The sequence below is a fragment of the Chlamydotis macqueenii genome, chromosome 22, assembly GCF_036417535.1.
Source record: "Chlamydotis macqueenii isolate bChlMac1 chromosome 22, bChlMac1.mat, whole genome shotgun sequence".
NCBI classification, from domain to species: Eukaryota; Metazoa; Chordata; class Aves; order Otidiformes; family Otididae; genus Chlamydotis; species Chlamydotis macqueenii.
The window spans coordinates 4,777,753-4,789,957 of record NC_141577.1 but is presented as its reverse complement, the minus strand read 5'-3'; the positions used below and the strand labels follow the sequence as shown (position 1 = coordinate 4,789,957).

Sequence of the window (12,205 nt, the reverse complement as noted above, 5' to 3'; positions counted from 1 at the left end):
CGGGAGGGAGCTGGGAAACAGCGTGGAAAGTCCTCCCGGTCTTGGGGGTCCCACCTCCTCCCCCTCCCGGGGGGCCCATCTCCCCTTGACAGGTGGCCTCGCCCCTAAGTGGGGGGGGGGAATTACCCCCCCCCCCCAAATCCCTGCCGGAATGTGTCCCCGTTACCGGGGGGGGGTGTTAATTAGGATCACGTGGGGGCGGGATGGCGGAGCGAGGCCCGGCGGCCCCCGGCCACGCGGGTGGGTCCTGGGGGGGGGCGGGGGCTGCTATTGTCTGCGAGAATTTGGGAGCCTTTAAAAAAAAAAAAAAAAAACAAACAAAAAAAACCCTCCCGCTCCCTCCCACCCCCATTGTTGGAGTGAAGATGGAGTCAAACCTCTCCCGGCGGGGTCTAAGCCGGGGGATTTTTTTTTGTTGAGTTGGTTTTTGGGTTTGGGGTTTTGTTTTTTTTTCCTTTTTCCTTTTTTTTTTTTTTTTTTTTTTTTTTGGCTGGGCTGATACCCTCGAAGCTGGCCGAGGAGGAGGAGGAGGGAGGAGGCGGTAACAAGCCACAACTCGGAATTTGCAAGCGGGTGTCGGGATGGGGTCTGTTTCCAACCAGCAGTTTGCAGGTTAAGTTATATTATTGTCGCAGCCCGCCTCGGCTCCGCGATTATTAATAACAGCCCGGCCGGGGGGGGCAGGGACCCCCCCTCACCCCGGCCCCCCCAGCGACGCCGGGCCCCGCGCGGGTTGACTTCCCCGCTGCAGCTCTGGGGGGCGATGGGGGGGGGGGGGGGGCGCGATTTTTTTTTTTTTCCTTTTTTTTTTTCCTTCTTCTTCTTTTCTTTTTTTTTCTTTTTCTTTTTTTTTTTTTTTTTCCCTCCCCCCAGCCCCAGGATGAGCCCAGAAGTTTGGGGCCGGTGGCGGCTGCTGGGGTTGTTGGGGGGGGGGTCCCCATGCAGCGAGGGGGGGATGCTGACGGCAGGGGAGAGACTTTCCCCAGCGTGGCTTTGGGGGCAGGGGGATTGCGGGTTGGTATTTTGGGGGAGTTTTTCCCTTTTTGTGTGGGTTTTTTTTTTTAACTTTCGGCTTTTTGTTTGTTTGTTTTGGGGGATTTGGGGGTTTTTAAAAAATTATTTTTAACGTTTTTGAGGGGAGAAGGGATTTAGAGCCCCCACCCCACGCACCACCCGGCTCGTTCCTGCTTTCATTTCCCCCCAGCTCCCGGCGTGATCCCCAAGCACACGTGGAGGCAGAGCTGACCGCTCTGTTTGGGGCTTTTTTTTGGAGGTGGTGATGGTTTGGGGTTTGTTTGTTTGTTTGGTTGGTTGGTTTGGTTTGTTTTTTGGTTTATTTTTTAATTTTTCCAGCCTGGGGAACCCGAGCAGGATTTGGAAGCTTCTGCTGCAGGCTGGATGCGGGGTTGCTGGGGGTGGTGGGGAGGGGGACACCCACGGGTGCTCAGCGGCTCTGTGGGTCTCTCCCCAGGTGCGAAGCCGGGTGAGGAACCGTCCGGAGATTCGCCCAAGGCCGAGAACGAGCCCCAGCCCCTGCACGGCTCTGGCATCTGCAAATGGTTCAACGTCCGCATGGGCTTCGGCTTCCTCTCCATGACGGCCAAGGGAGGGGCGACCCTGGACTCCCCCGTCGATGTCTTCGTGCACCAGGTACCAGATCCCGCGTGGGGTCCCGGGGTGGGAAGGGAATGAAGCCCCTGGAATCCCCAGGGAGGATGCGATGAGGGACGGGGGACCCCCACACCACCTCCATGTGAGGTCGTGGCTTCCCCCCTCTCCATCCCATCCCGGCATCCCAGGCCAGCCGGGGTCTCCCAGGCTCGGTTCCCCAGAGCGAAGCGGGTGGCGAAGGGCAGCCCAGGGCTCCTCTCCGGGGACCAATCCTGTAAAATGATCCCTGAACGATTTCATTTTCCCATCGTGGTTCCCTGGGGAAGCCCCTCGGAGCCGGATCCAGGGGAGCAGGTGCCCACGGGGCTGAGTGGGATGTGCTGGAGAGGGGATGCTGCTCACCCCATGGAAGGATCTGGGGAAAAGCTGCTTTTCCCCTGGGAACAGGGGTGCTGGGAGCCCTGAGCCAGGCAGGAATGCAGGATTAGGCCTTCCCCAGCCGGTTGCTCATCCCCAGCGTGGAGGTATCTCCTTGTTTTGGGGTGTGGGGTCACCTACGTGCCCCTATGGATCCTGTATGATAGCGACAGTCTTGTGTCTGGATTTGATCCACGCGCACCTTGCTGAGCGGGTTGCCCTACGTGTGTCGGTGATCCTGCGCCGAGGGAAAGTCGTGGATTTGGGGCTGCGGCTGCTAGAACGCCCCCCCAGCTGGTGTGGGGAAATCTGCCAGGGGACCCCAATTAGGGGCTGGGGGAATGGGTTGGGAGGTGGTGCCCAAATCAGGGCTGGGGGGGGGAGATGTGGGGCTCAGCGCTGGCTTGTGTGGAAAGGTGTCTGTGGGGTGAGGGTGGCCCACGGCCCCTCGCCCTGGGAAGGCAGCGGCTATCTGGGCTGGGAGGATGAGTGAAGGGGGCTCTGGAGCAAACACCAGTGGTTTTGTGGGCACGGTTGGGAGCAGCCACGCAGGATTTGGCAATGCCGGCTTCAGGGAGTCCCTGGACCAGCTGGCTTCGGTGGCTGCTGCTCGTCATGGGCTCAAGTCCCCCCACATTGGGGTCTGTGCTGTGGTCTGCTGAGCTGGGGGTGCAGGACTGAGCCCTGGGTTGTGCAGGGCTCCTGGGACTGAGGGGTCCCGGGGGTCTCTCACCCCTTGCCCACGCGGCTGGGCTCCCAGCGGTTTGGCAAGAGAAAGATAGCCAAGGGAGAAGCAAATCCCTTCTTTGGCTGCAGCACGGTGAAAGCGCCTTGGTCGGAGCCACCATCCCGGGCCGGAAACACTCCGATCCAAAATCAAAATCAGCCGGGGAAAACCGAGATCCCGGTGCTCCGAAAGAGCAAATGGGTCCTCGCATCTCACAGCGGGACCCGGCATCTGTGAGGGGAAGCCTCCCTCCCCTCCTGGGGGTTTATTGCCCCCAGACAGCCTGGTTCCCTGATTGCTCTCGCTCACATTCCTACAGGAAAAGAGAATTAGCCGGGGTGTCTCTGCTGGGAGCATCCCAGCACCCAGGGAGAGCGGCAGCTTCCCAGTATCCCCCAGTTTCCGGGGCCAGAGGAGCTGTGGGGTCCCGTGTGCGGGGTTTGCTGTGTTTGGGAAATGAGGTGAACGTGGGGTGAAAGCGGGATATTTGGGGTAGCAGAGGGGCAGCGTGGTTCCCTGCCGCAGCAAAAGGCAGGGGCTTCGCACCCCCAGAAGTGAGGCAGCTTTGGGCTGATGCCGAGTCTTCCTCCACGGTTCGGGATTCACCTCGTACGCCGCTAACGGGCGGCACAAAGCCACCGCTCGCCTGCGGCGAAACCAGCACGGGCTGATACCAGTGGCTCTCCCGCTGTGGAGAATCCTAATACCAGCTCGGATCTGGCTGCCCCACCGAGAGGGACCAAACTCATGCTCCCACCCTGGCCTTGCCGCTTTTGGGTAGCTGGCGGAGGAACGAGGACCCTTCTGCCGATGATCTCCCCGTTCCTGCATCCGGATGCTTCCCGAGAGCCGCTGCCAGCTCCACTGTCCAGAGAGGGAATCGGGCCAGGGAGGGCAAAAGCCAAAACTGGCTCGGGGGGAACACAGACGGGACAGGGGGTCAGGGTGCCCAGCACCCACCACCCACACCACACACCATTCCCCAAACTGGGCGTTGGGGTTTAACACCCCGGAGCCCCCCATCACCCCCGCTCGTTCCCCTCTTCATTTACATACGTGAATGATGACCCACAGGAAGTAATTGTGGGAGAAAGAAGGGAATTGGCCTCTTTAGATCTATTAAATCACTTTATTACAGGAACCGGGTCTGAATGGCCCTTCTCTGCGGGGAGCGCGTCTCCATCTCCCTCTCCCTTTATCTGATCACAAAGAGATTCAAATCTCGGCAGGACAGGAGACTAACAGGGCTCCTCGGGACTGCCTTTCCCCCCTGCTTTGTGAGCTAAAAATGAAGCATTTGGGTTCAAACGCCCCCCCCTGCCCCCCGGACACTGGAGATGGATTCATTTGGGGGGCTGTGGGGAGGCAGGGGGGATGAAGGACGGAGGAGTGGAGCAGGTCGTCCTGGGACGGCAAAGGGCCCGAGCAGCACCCGCGAAAGGGTGGGGGTCTCGAGGCAGCAGAAATGGGGGTGGTGCTGGGGGAGACCCCAAAGCTGCGGTGGTCCCTCAGGGATGTGGGTCCTGGGCTCGCAGCGCTGCTCTGGGCATCGCTTACAGGAGCACGGGGTGGCTGGGGAAGGTGACGTGGGAAAGGGAGAGGAGAAAATCTGGGCACCCTGTGACCCCAAGGCTCAGTGTCGGTGGCCGGAGCAGGGGGAGCAAGCGCAGCCCGGCAGCTCGGGGTCTGCAGCCCAGCCCCAAACCCAGCCCCATGGCCCTGGCTGAAAGCGGATCGGTCCGGCTCGGCTCGGTCTCTCCAAGCGTTTCTCCAAGCCAACGGGTCTAAATCTTTGATGAAGGCAACATCAGTTGGGATTTTTTGGTGATTTTTCTTGTGATTTTGGCTGCTGTGGCCGCAGGGAGTTCGGTGGCATCTCGGTGCGGTTGTCCCACGTGTCCTTGCGAGGACGGAAGGCCGTGCCTGTGGTTAGATCTGCCGGGACATGGCACTCCCGCCCTGCCCGAGCGCCCGGGGCTGGGGATGGGATGGGGCAAAGGGAGATGACGGCTGCTGTTGGGCCCGGGGATTTGGCCGAGGTGACCTGGGCTGTTGCCCACCCCGCGCCCGTGCCAGCCCCCTGTGCGCAGCCGGGGTTGGAGCCGAGATGCGAGCATGAGATGAGATCGTAAAAAAAAAAAAAAAGCGCACATGTTTGGAGGCAGGTCCGTCCCTGAGTGCACAGGAGAGCAAAGGCGAGGATTTTTCTGCCGGGAAGCAGGGTCCAGCCTTCCCATGGGGGCCCTGCTGCCTTTCCCCGAGGCTGGGGTGCAGTGCGGGGTCTGGCCTGGGCGATTCGGTTTGTGCAGAGCCGGGGTGGCGGCGAGGGGCCGGGGGAGCCCGCTCAGAGCAGCGCTTTGGGTTAATCGGCGTGTTGGACCCGCGACGCTCGTAGCAGCACGGGGCACGTGGAATATCTCACTTTTTCTGCTTTCTCATGCGCATCGCTCCTGCGTTTTGCTCTCCGGGACCGGGGTCACCCCACAGTGCTGGGTGGGCACCCCGAGGCGTCGGCGTGGGTGGCTGCAGGACCTGGGAGCGCCGGGGCTCCGCGTGTCCGTGGGGAAGGGATCCCCTGGGGTAGAAACGCACGTTGGCGTCTCTGCTTTTGTGGGAAGAGGGTAGGAGCAGTTTGTTTGGGGGTTTTTGTTTGTTTTTAATAATGACTGGAATAAAATTGTACTGCTTGTGTACCATGTCCTGATGGCAAATAGTGAGAGAGAGCGGCTTTATTCCAGCCCTGAAATTCCCTCAGGATGCACACACACAGAAGAAAAAAAAAAAAAAAAGCCTCCTGTCTCTGTCTAAAGATTAACCGATGGCTGCAGGCGCATCCCTTCCCCCAGCTCCCCCTCTCAGCCCCAGGGCGAGGGGCAGGGAGAGAAAACACCCTTAAATGGTGTCCCAGATAAAACTGCCCAAATGAATGGGATTGCTCCAGTTAAAACTGGGGAGGGTTGGGATGGAGCTGGAGAGGGCCGGGACGGAGCCGCTGTCCTGGCGTTTCCTTTTCCCCGTTTCCTTCGTCCTCGGGGATGAAGTCAAAAATTGGCGACGGAAGATGCGCTGCCACTCCCGGCCGTGCCCCCGTTTTATTACGGGAGTGTGAAATTAATATGCGGCCGCTGATCCCGCTCGGCTGCTCCCTGGGATGTGCAGGGAGGGTTGGGCACCCTCAAGGTGGGGAAAAACACAACTGAAGGCGCTGGAAGTGTGGATTTAGCCGATGGATTAAACTGTGGTGGATGCAATTTTTCCGGAATTAGTATCTAGTGTTTAATTTTGCTGGCTCGCGGTGGAAAATTAAGAGCAAGCGTGTTTACTTTGGCAGGAGAGTGGCTTTATTTTGGGGTTTATTTGAATTGGGGGCAAAAAAAATCCTTGGGAATGTTGCTCTAGGTGACAGCAGGGAGAGACTGGAAAGCTCTGGTGATGTTTCATTAAAGCTCCCCGGCAGGGTCCTGCTGGTGTCACCCCTTTATCTCCGCGCCGGAGCTGGGCTGAAGGGTGGTGGCAGCATCGCCCGGTGACAATCGGAGCCGTGCCCCAAAAGCTGGGCGAGCGTCAGCCCCTGCCCACCGGCTCCCTCGAGCAAGGGCCGAGGAAGGGGCTGCTCTGCCACACTGGGGGCCGGGGACGTGTGTCACCCCCAGGACGGGCCCTTGGGGGTCCTGGTGGGGTGAAGGCGGCCGGGACACGCGGGGCTCTGCGGGCTGCTGGGCTCCCCAGCCAGGCCAGCTGCTCTGTCGGGGCTGGCTTGAGGAAAACAAGAGATTTGGGGGGGACGGGAACGCTGCGGCTCTGGGGGACAGAGGGGCATGGAGGTCAATGGGGCAGCAGGGTGGCCGGGGTGCCCTGGGCGCAGCTACGAGCAGAGGGCACTGCAGACGGGGCACCCCCAGCCTGCGGGAGAAGGTGGGGTGCAGTGATGGGGGCGCAGAGCCCCTGGGCAATCCCAGTCCCCACCACCAGGACCTGCCGGGGGGGCCATCTTTCCTGGCCCCATGGGCCAATTCCCCTCTGTGAAGTTGGGGAAACTGAGGCACGAGCTTTGGGCTGGGCTGCCCGAAATGCTCTGGGCACGGCCCGGCCGTACCCCGTGGCACAGCTCAGCGCTGCCGCTCCTGTTCCCGCCGCCGCTCTTAACCCGGCGTCCCGATCCGGTTTGTTTTCCAAGGGATTTGAGTTGAAACGGCTGCGAGGCTCCTGCGCTGGCGAGAGGCGAGGTGCGACGGCCACTCCGCCCCAGGCCCCTCCGGACACAAAGATGGTTTGATTGAGTGGCCGGGGCCGGCCGGGAATAAATGTCCCCTTGTGTCGCGCTGGGGAGGCTGCGGGGACAATGGTGACCCCGGGGCCGGCCGAGCCCCTCTGGAGTCCGGCGGGGGGGCGGGGGGGGCAACCCAGAGTCCAGCAGTTTGGGGAGTGGTGGCCGGATTTGGGGTGCTCCACCGTGCTGCCCCTCCGGGAGGGGAACAGGTCTAACGCTGGGATCTGGGGTGAGGGATTTGCTGCGTGGGAGGAAGAGGAGGGGTGAAGGCACCCATGTGCAGGTGGGGAAGGGTGGGGGACGCCCCGCGCCGAGGGGACGGTGGGCAGCGCTGGGCTGCTCGCGTGCTGCGTCTTTGTCTACTGTAAATAACCGCCGAGCGGCCGGGGTGCGGGACGGGTGGCGAAGCGGAGAGGTGGCCATGGGGACGCCTGGCGAGGGGGTGCCGGGGGGGCTGCAGAGAGCTGAGCGAAGCAGTGCCGGCTCGGCTTCTGTTTCCTGTCCCACTGGTTAACTCTGGACCCTAATGATAACAAGGGAAATCCTTGCTCTAGGAGATGCTTTAAAACAGCTTTATTGTGGCAATGCTTTGTGATCCCAAGCCTGGGGGAGCCCGGGGTCACCCTACACCCCACCCCTCCCGTGACAAAACCGCCCCCCTAAGACCCCCCAGCTCTGCTGTGGGACCCAGACCCCAAACCCCGGCGCCCAACGGGAGAGTCTCGTTTCTCCCGCAGCGGGCGAGCCAGGCGCAGGGGCTGACATGCGGAGGGGCCGCAGGGGGTCAGAGGGGCCTCGGCCATGCCGGCCACCCTTCCTCCCCCCACCGTGGCCTGGAACTCCTGGAATTTGGGCAGCGGGAGCTCGGCCACCGCCGGCCCTTTGTTCTCGCTGGCCGGTGGCTCCCGGACCCGGCCCTCCCCTGCGCTCCCCCTCATCCCCAGCATCCCCAGCTCGCTCCAATCCCCCCCCCCCCTTCCTCTTTTTATTTTTTGGGGAGGGGAGGCCTGGGAAGGCTCCGGCTTTGTGTGTGGTGCGGGCCGGGGCCTCTGGGCCCCTTCCTTTCAGATGCAGGAGGTATGCAGCTAATTCAATGGGCTGCAGTTTGATTACCTATCTGATAACAGAGGAATGCCAGCAATGCGTGTGTTTTGGGAAGGGGGCAGGGGGGGGGATGCGCGGGGACCACCAGCCACTCTGCAGCTCACATCAAAAGGCTGCGGGTTGGGGTGGAGGGGCGGGGGGAGAGCTGGGGTGCCCTGGCCACTGCCCCCCACCCCTCCTTCCCCGGGGAGAGGGCGTTTCCTTTGGCCTTTTGGCAGAGGGGGCCGGTTGTCATCCTCACCCGCTCCTGGAAAATAAATCGCTTCCCCCCCGCTCCCACCCCCAACCCCGTCCTGTTGCGGTAGCTTCTTCTCCAGCCCTCCTCTTCCTCAAAATGGGGGTAAGGGATGGTTGGCGGAGGGGAAGGAGCGGGACCCCCGGCAGTGGGGGCAGGGGGTGCAGTAATTTGGCTGCCTACGGGTGATGGTGCCCAAGGCGTGGGCTGTGCTGGGGGACGTCCAGCTCGTGCCCTGGGTCCCCCTTGCCACGGTTTGGCTTCTCGGAGCCGAGTGCTTGGGAATTTCCATCTCGGCCGTGTAAACACAGCTGGGCTGGCTGAGGCTGTAAACACCCCCGATCGGGCTCGCTGGCTCTCGCTCGCCGTGGAGCCATGCCCCCAAAACGCCGTGGCTGCTGCTTGCGTAGGGCAAATTCGCCACCCGGGGCAGCCCCCCACCGCCCAAACCGCCTCACGAGGTGGGGTTTGAGGGGGCACGGTGAGGACAGGGCAGGGTCGGTGGGGTCCTTTGTTGTGCTGGCGGGGGCTTGGGATGCAGAGCTCCTTGGGTGACGCTCGGCAGCCTCCCGGTGATGCTCAGCACCGGGGGAAAAGCTGGGGTTGGAGAGAAGGGTCTGGCCGCCGCGCTGAGCGTGGCAGGGTGTTTGCCAGCAGTGGGTGAAGATGGCACTGCCCAGGTCAGCCCTGGACAGGCAAAGAATGCTGCTGAGACCCTGCGGCGTCCTCCTGGTCGTTGGGGAATTGCAGGTCGCAGTGTGGCTCTCCCTTTTGGGAGGAGCAGCAGGTCAGAGAGCAAAGGTGGGTGGCAATCCCATCCATACCGCCCTGCACCCTGTCCCAGTGGGCGAGGGGACTGGATGGACGTGGGTGACTTGGCCCACCCAGGACGGGGCCCCAGGGAGCGGAAGGGGCAGAAAACCAGCAGAAAAAGAGGCCTTGAGGGTTGTTCCTCAAGCTCTGCCGCGTTCCCATTCCCTCACGTTCCCATGGTCCGGCAAGACCCCACTGAAAAAAATCCACTGGGAAAACCCAACGGCTCCCTTTCCTCCCTCTCGTAAAAGCAGAGATGCTTTTATGGGGTGCTTCCACACAGGTCCTGGCGAGATTTGGGGTGGAAGAGGGGAAGCGACCATGCCTGCCCGTCCCCGAGCAGCGTGCGCGCGGAGGCTGGGTGCGGGAAGAATGGGCAGCCGCGGCCCACGTGACGCGAACTTGCCGGGCCATGAATGGGGGAGATGCTCCATTCATAAATGCAAGGTTTTGCCGCAGCCACGCAGGCGTTGGCGCCGGCTCTGCCGGGAATGCCCAGCTCGCTGGAACTGCTCCTCCCTCCGCCAGCAAATCCCCCTTAACTCTTTGCTCACGCTCATCGTTTGGGCTCCGCTAACGAAGTTGAGTGAAAGCCTCGGCAGAATCGCTGCCCCGGGATGCAGCGGTCCCCGGCAGAGCAGGCGGCAATGCTGGCAGTGGTGCTCGTCGGCAAAGCGGGGCAAGAGATGCCGGCCACGTCGCCCGGCTCCTTAATGAATTTGTTCTGCTAAAACGGACAGAGCTTGTGAAGGGGGGGGGGATTTTTTTATTGTCCTCCCCCCGCCCCAGCCTGGGTCTTTCTGAACTCCCCAGTTCAATTGCACGGTGATGACCGATGTGGCAGTCCTGGGAGGGATAGGAGATGCTCCCAGCAGTGACAATCCAGGGCCAAACGGCTGCTTAATTAATTATTGGAGGCAATTAAAGGGCTTGAACCAAGGAGAGCTGCAGCGAGGGGGCTGGCTGGGACCCCGGGCCAGCAGCACCATCTCCCAGCCTCTGGCCTTGCTGCCCGTGCAGGGGGGTCCAGCCCACGTCCCACGGAAGTGAGTGGGATCGCGTGTGCCTGTGCAAAGCCTCTAGACCCTTTTGTCTTTTGAAAGTGACTTTTTTTGGATCTCCCCGCCGGCATCCCCAGCCCAGGGGGTCGGGAGGCGCAGGCGCAGCTCTCACTGCCCAGCCCACGGCGTCGGTGGGAGAGGGGGGCTGTTTTGCAGCACACGCTGCTGAAATTGGGGTCAGAGCTGGCTCCGCTCACCCTCGCTTGCCAAACCAGCTAGCCCTACTCAACTGGGGGCCTCGGCTCACTGAAGGCTCCGCATTATCAAACCAGGTTCCAGAGATTTTAGGGAGATGAAAGTGCCTGGTCAAGCTTGGTCCCTGATGTCTGTCCCCTCACAAGGGAGAGGCGCGGGGGATGCTGTCACTTCTGGTGCCACGGGAGGTGTTTGCTGGCCTGGAGTTTGTCATGTGGACACCCCGGCTCAGTGCTGACTCCCGTCCTTTCCCTGTGCTCCCCCCCAGAGCAAGCTCCACATGGAGGGCTTCCGCAGCCTGAAGGAGGGTGAAGCTGTTGAATTCACCTTCAAGAAGTCGTCCAAAGGTTTGGAGTCCATCCGAGTGACCGGCCCGGGGGGCGTCTTCTGCATCGGCAGCGAGAGGAGACCCAAGGGCAAGAGCCTCCAGAAACGCAGATCGAAAGGAGACCGGTAAGGGGTGGCCGGGACCTGATTCGGGGCAGGGTCCGAGCCCTGCGGGCACCAGGAGCCCGGGACCCTGCCTGCGGCACAGGGATGGGCTCGGGTCCGGCAGCGACCCTTCCTCTGGGAAAGTGGCTTCCTTCAGCGGTTAATGAGTGGCAGATGGAGCTTGGTGGGGAAAGGGCAGCAACCCAGCAGTGAAAGGGCAGAGGTCAGGGACACCCCGGGCGGTCGCTCCCCTCGTCTCGGGGAGCCGCGCTGCGCAAGGGTAATTTTCTCGAAGAGAAACCCTTCCTTGTGGGAAGGAAATGGCCGGACGTCCTGGCAACATCTCCCATGGTGAGGCTGGGAGCCCCAGGGCGAGTTTCTGGCTTCGTCCCCCCTCTCCTCTCCCATCCTCTCTGTCCTGGCTGCCCGGAGATGCCTCATCCCGGCTTTCCCAGTGGATGCTGGCCGCACCAGCCGGCTGTTCTCACAAGCGGGTTTTAAAGTTAGTCGGAAAGGAATTGGGAAGGAAAAGGAAAGAGCAAAAGGTTGTGGCTGTCCTAGCTGGAAGCAGGATTTAAAATGGACCCACGGCAGCTCCCTCTGCCCCGCACCCGGGGGACAAGCGCTGTGAGGATACAGCTGTGAGGGAAGCCACGGCTGGGGGTGTCCCCACACCAACGGCCATGCTCCCTGTGACCGTTCTCCTGGCTGGGGCTTGCAGTGGTCCTGTTGCCCGTTCCCGCTCTGCCGCTGGCTTTTGGTTCCTAGTGTGTAACCCTGGGTCTGGAGACACAGGACCCGGAGGGGTGGAAGCCCCCCAGCATCCCCCAGTTTTTGTCTCCGAGTCCTTGGTTTCGGTGCGGGGGTTTGCTGCCATCTCCTGGGTACCAGCAGCGCCACGGAGCCAGGTCCAAACTGGCTGTGCTGGAGCTGGGGCTCTGCGGGGACCAAACCCAGGGCCGCCACCCACCCGCAAGAGCCGAACCCCACATCCTTGCAGCCACTGGGCCATTTTTAGCCCAGCTCTGACTGCGAAACCAGATGGGTCCCAGGCACGGCCACGGCAGCATCCCACCTCATTGTATTTCTCCTCCTGGAATATCTCTCCTCCTCCCCCTCCACGCAGATGCTACAACTGCGGTGGGCTGGACCACCATGCCAAAGAGTGCAAGCTCCCGCCGCAGCCCAAGAAATGCCACTTCTGCCAGAGCATCAGCCACATGGTCGCCAACTGCCCCGCAAAAGCGCAGCAGTCCCCCAGCTCCCAGGGAAAACCTGCCTACTTCCGAGAGGAGGAGGACATGCACAGCTCGGCCCTCCTCCCCGAAACCCGGGAATGA

At 61.8% G+C, this 12,205-nt stretch overlaps 1 protein-coding gene across 1 annotated transcript; it reads left to right on the top strand.

The window, feature by feature from the left end:
* Nucleotides 1-581: 581 nt before the first annotated feature.
* Nucleotides 582-12,205, top strand: LIN28A (lin-28 RNA binding posttranscriptional regulator A). Its single transcript, XM_086765160.1, has 4 exons — nt 582-612; nt 1,472-1,650; nt 10,702-10,886; nt 11,992-12,205. The coding sequence occupies exons 1-4, from the start codon at nt 582-584 to the stop codon at nt 12,203-12,205; spliced, it is 609 nt and encodes a 202-aa protein (XP_086621286.1).

Coding starts and splice junctions, on each gene's coding strand:
- LIN28A (XM_086765160.1), top strand. CDS start 582: ATGGGGTCTGTTTCCAACCAGCAGTTTGCAG. Junction 613..1,471: donor TTCCAACCAGCAGTTTGCAG/GTTAAGTTATAT, acceptor GTCTCTCCCCAG/GTGCGAAGCCGGGTGAGGAA. Junction 10,887..11,991: donor CGCAGATCGAAAGGAGACCG/GTAAGGGGTGGC, acceptor CCCTCCACGCAG/ATGCTACAACTGCGGTGGGC.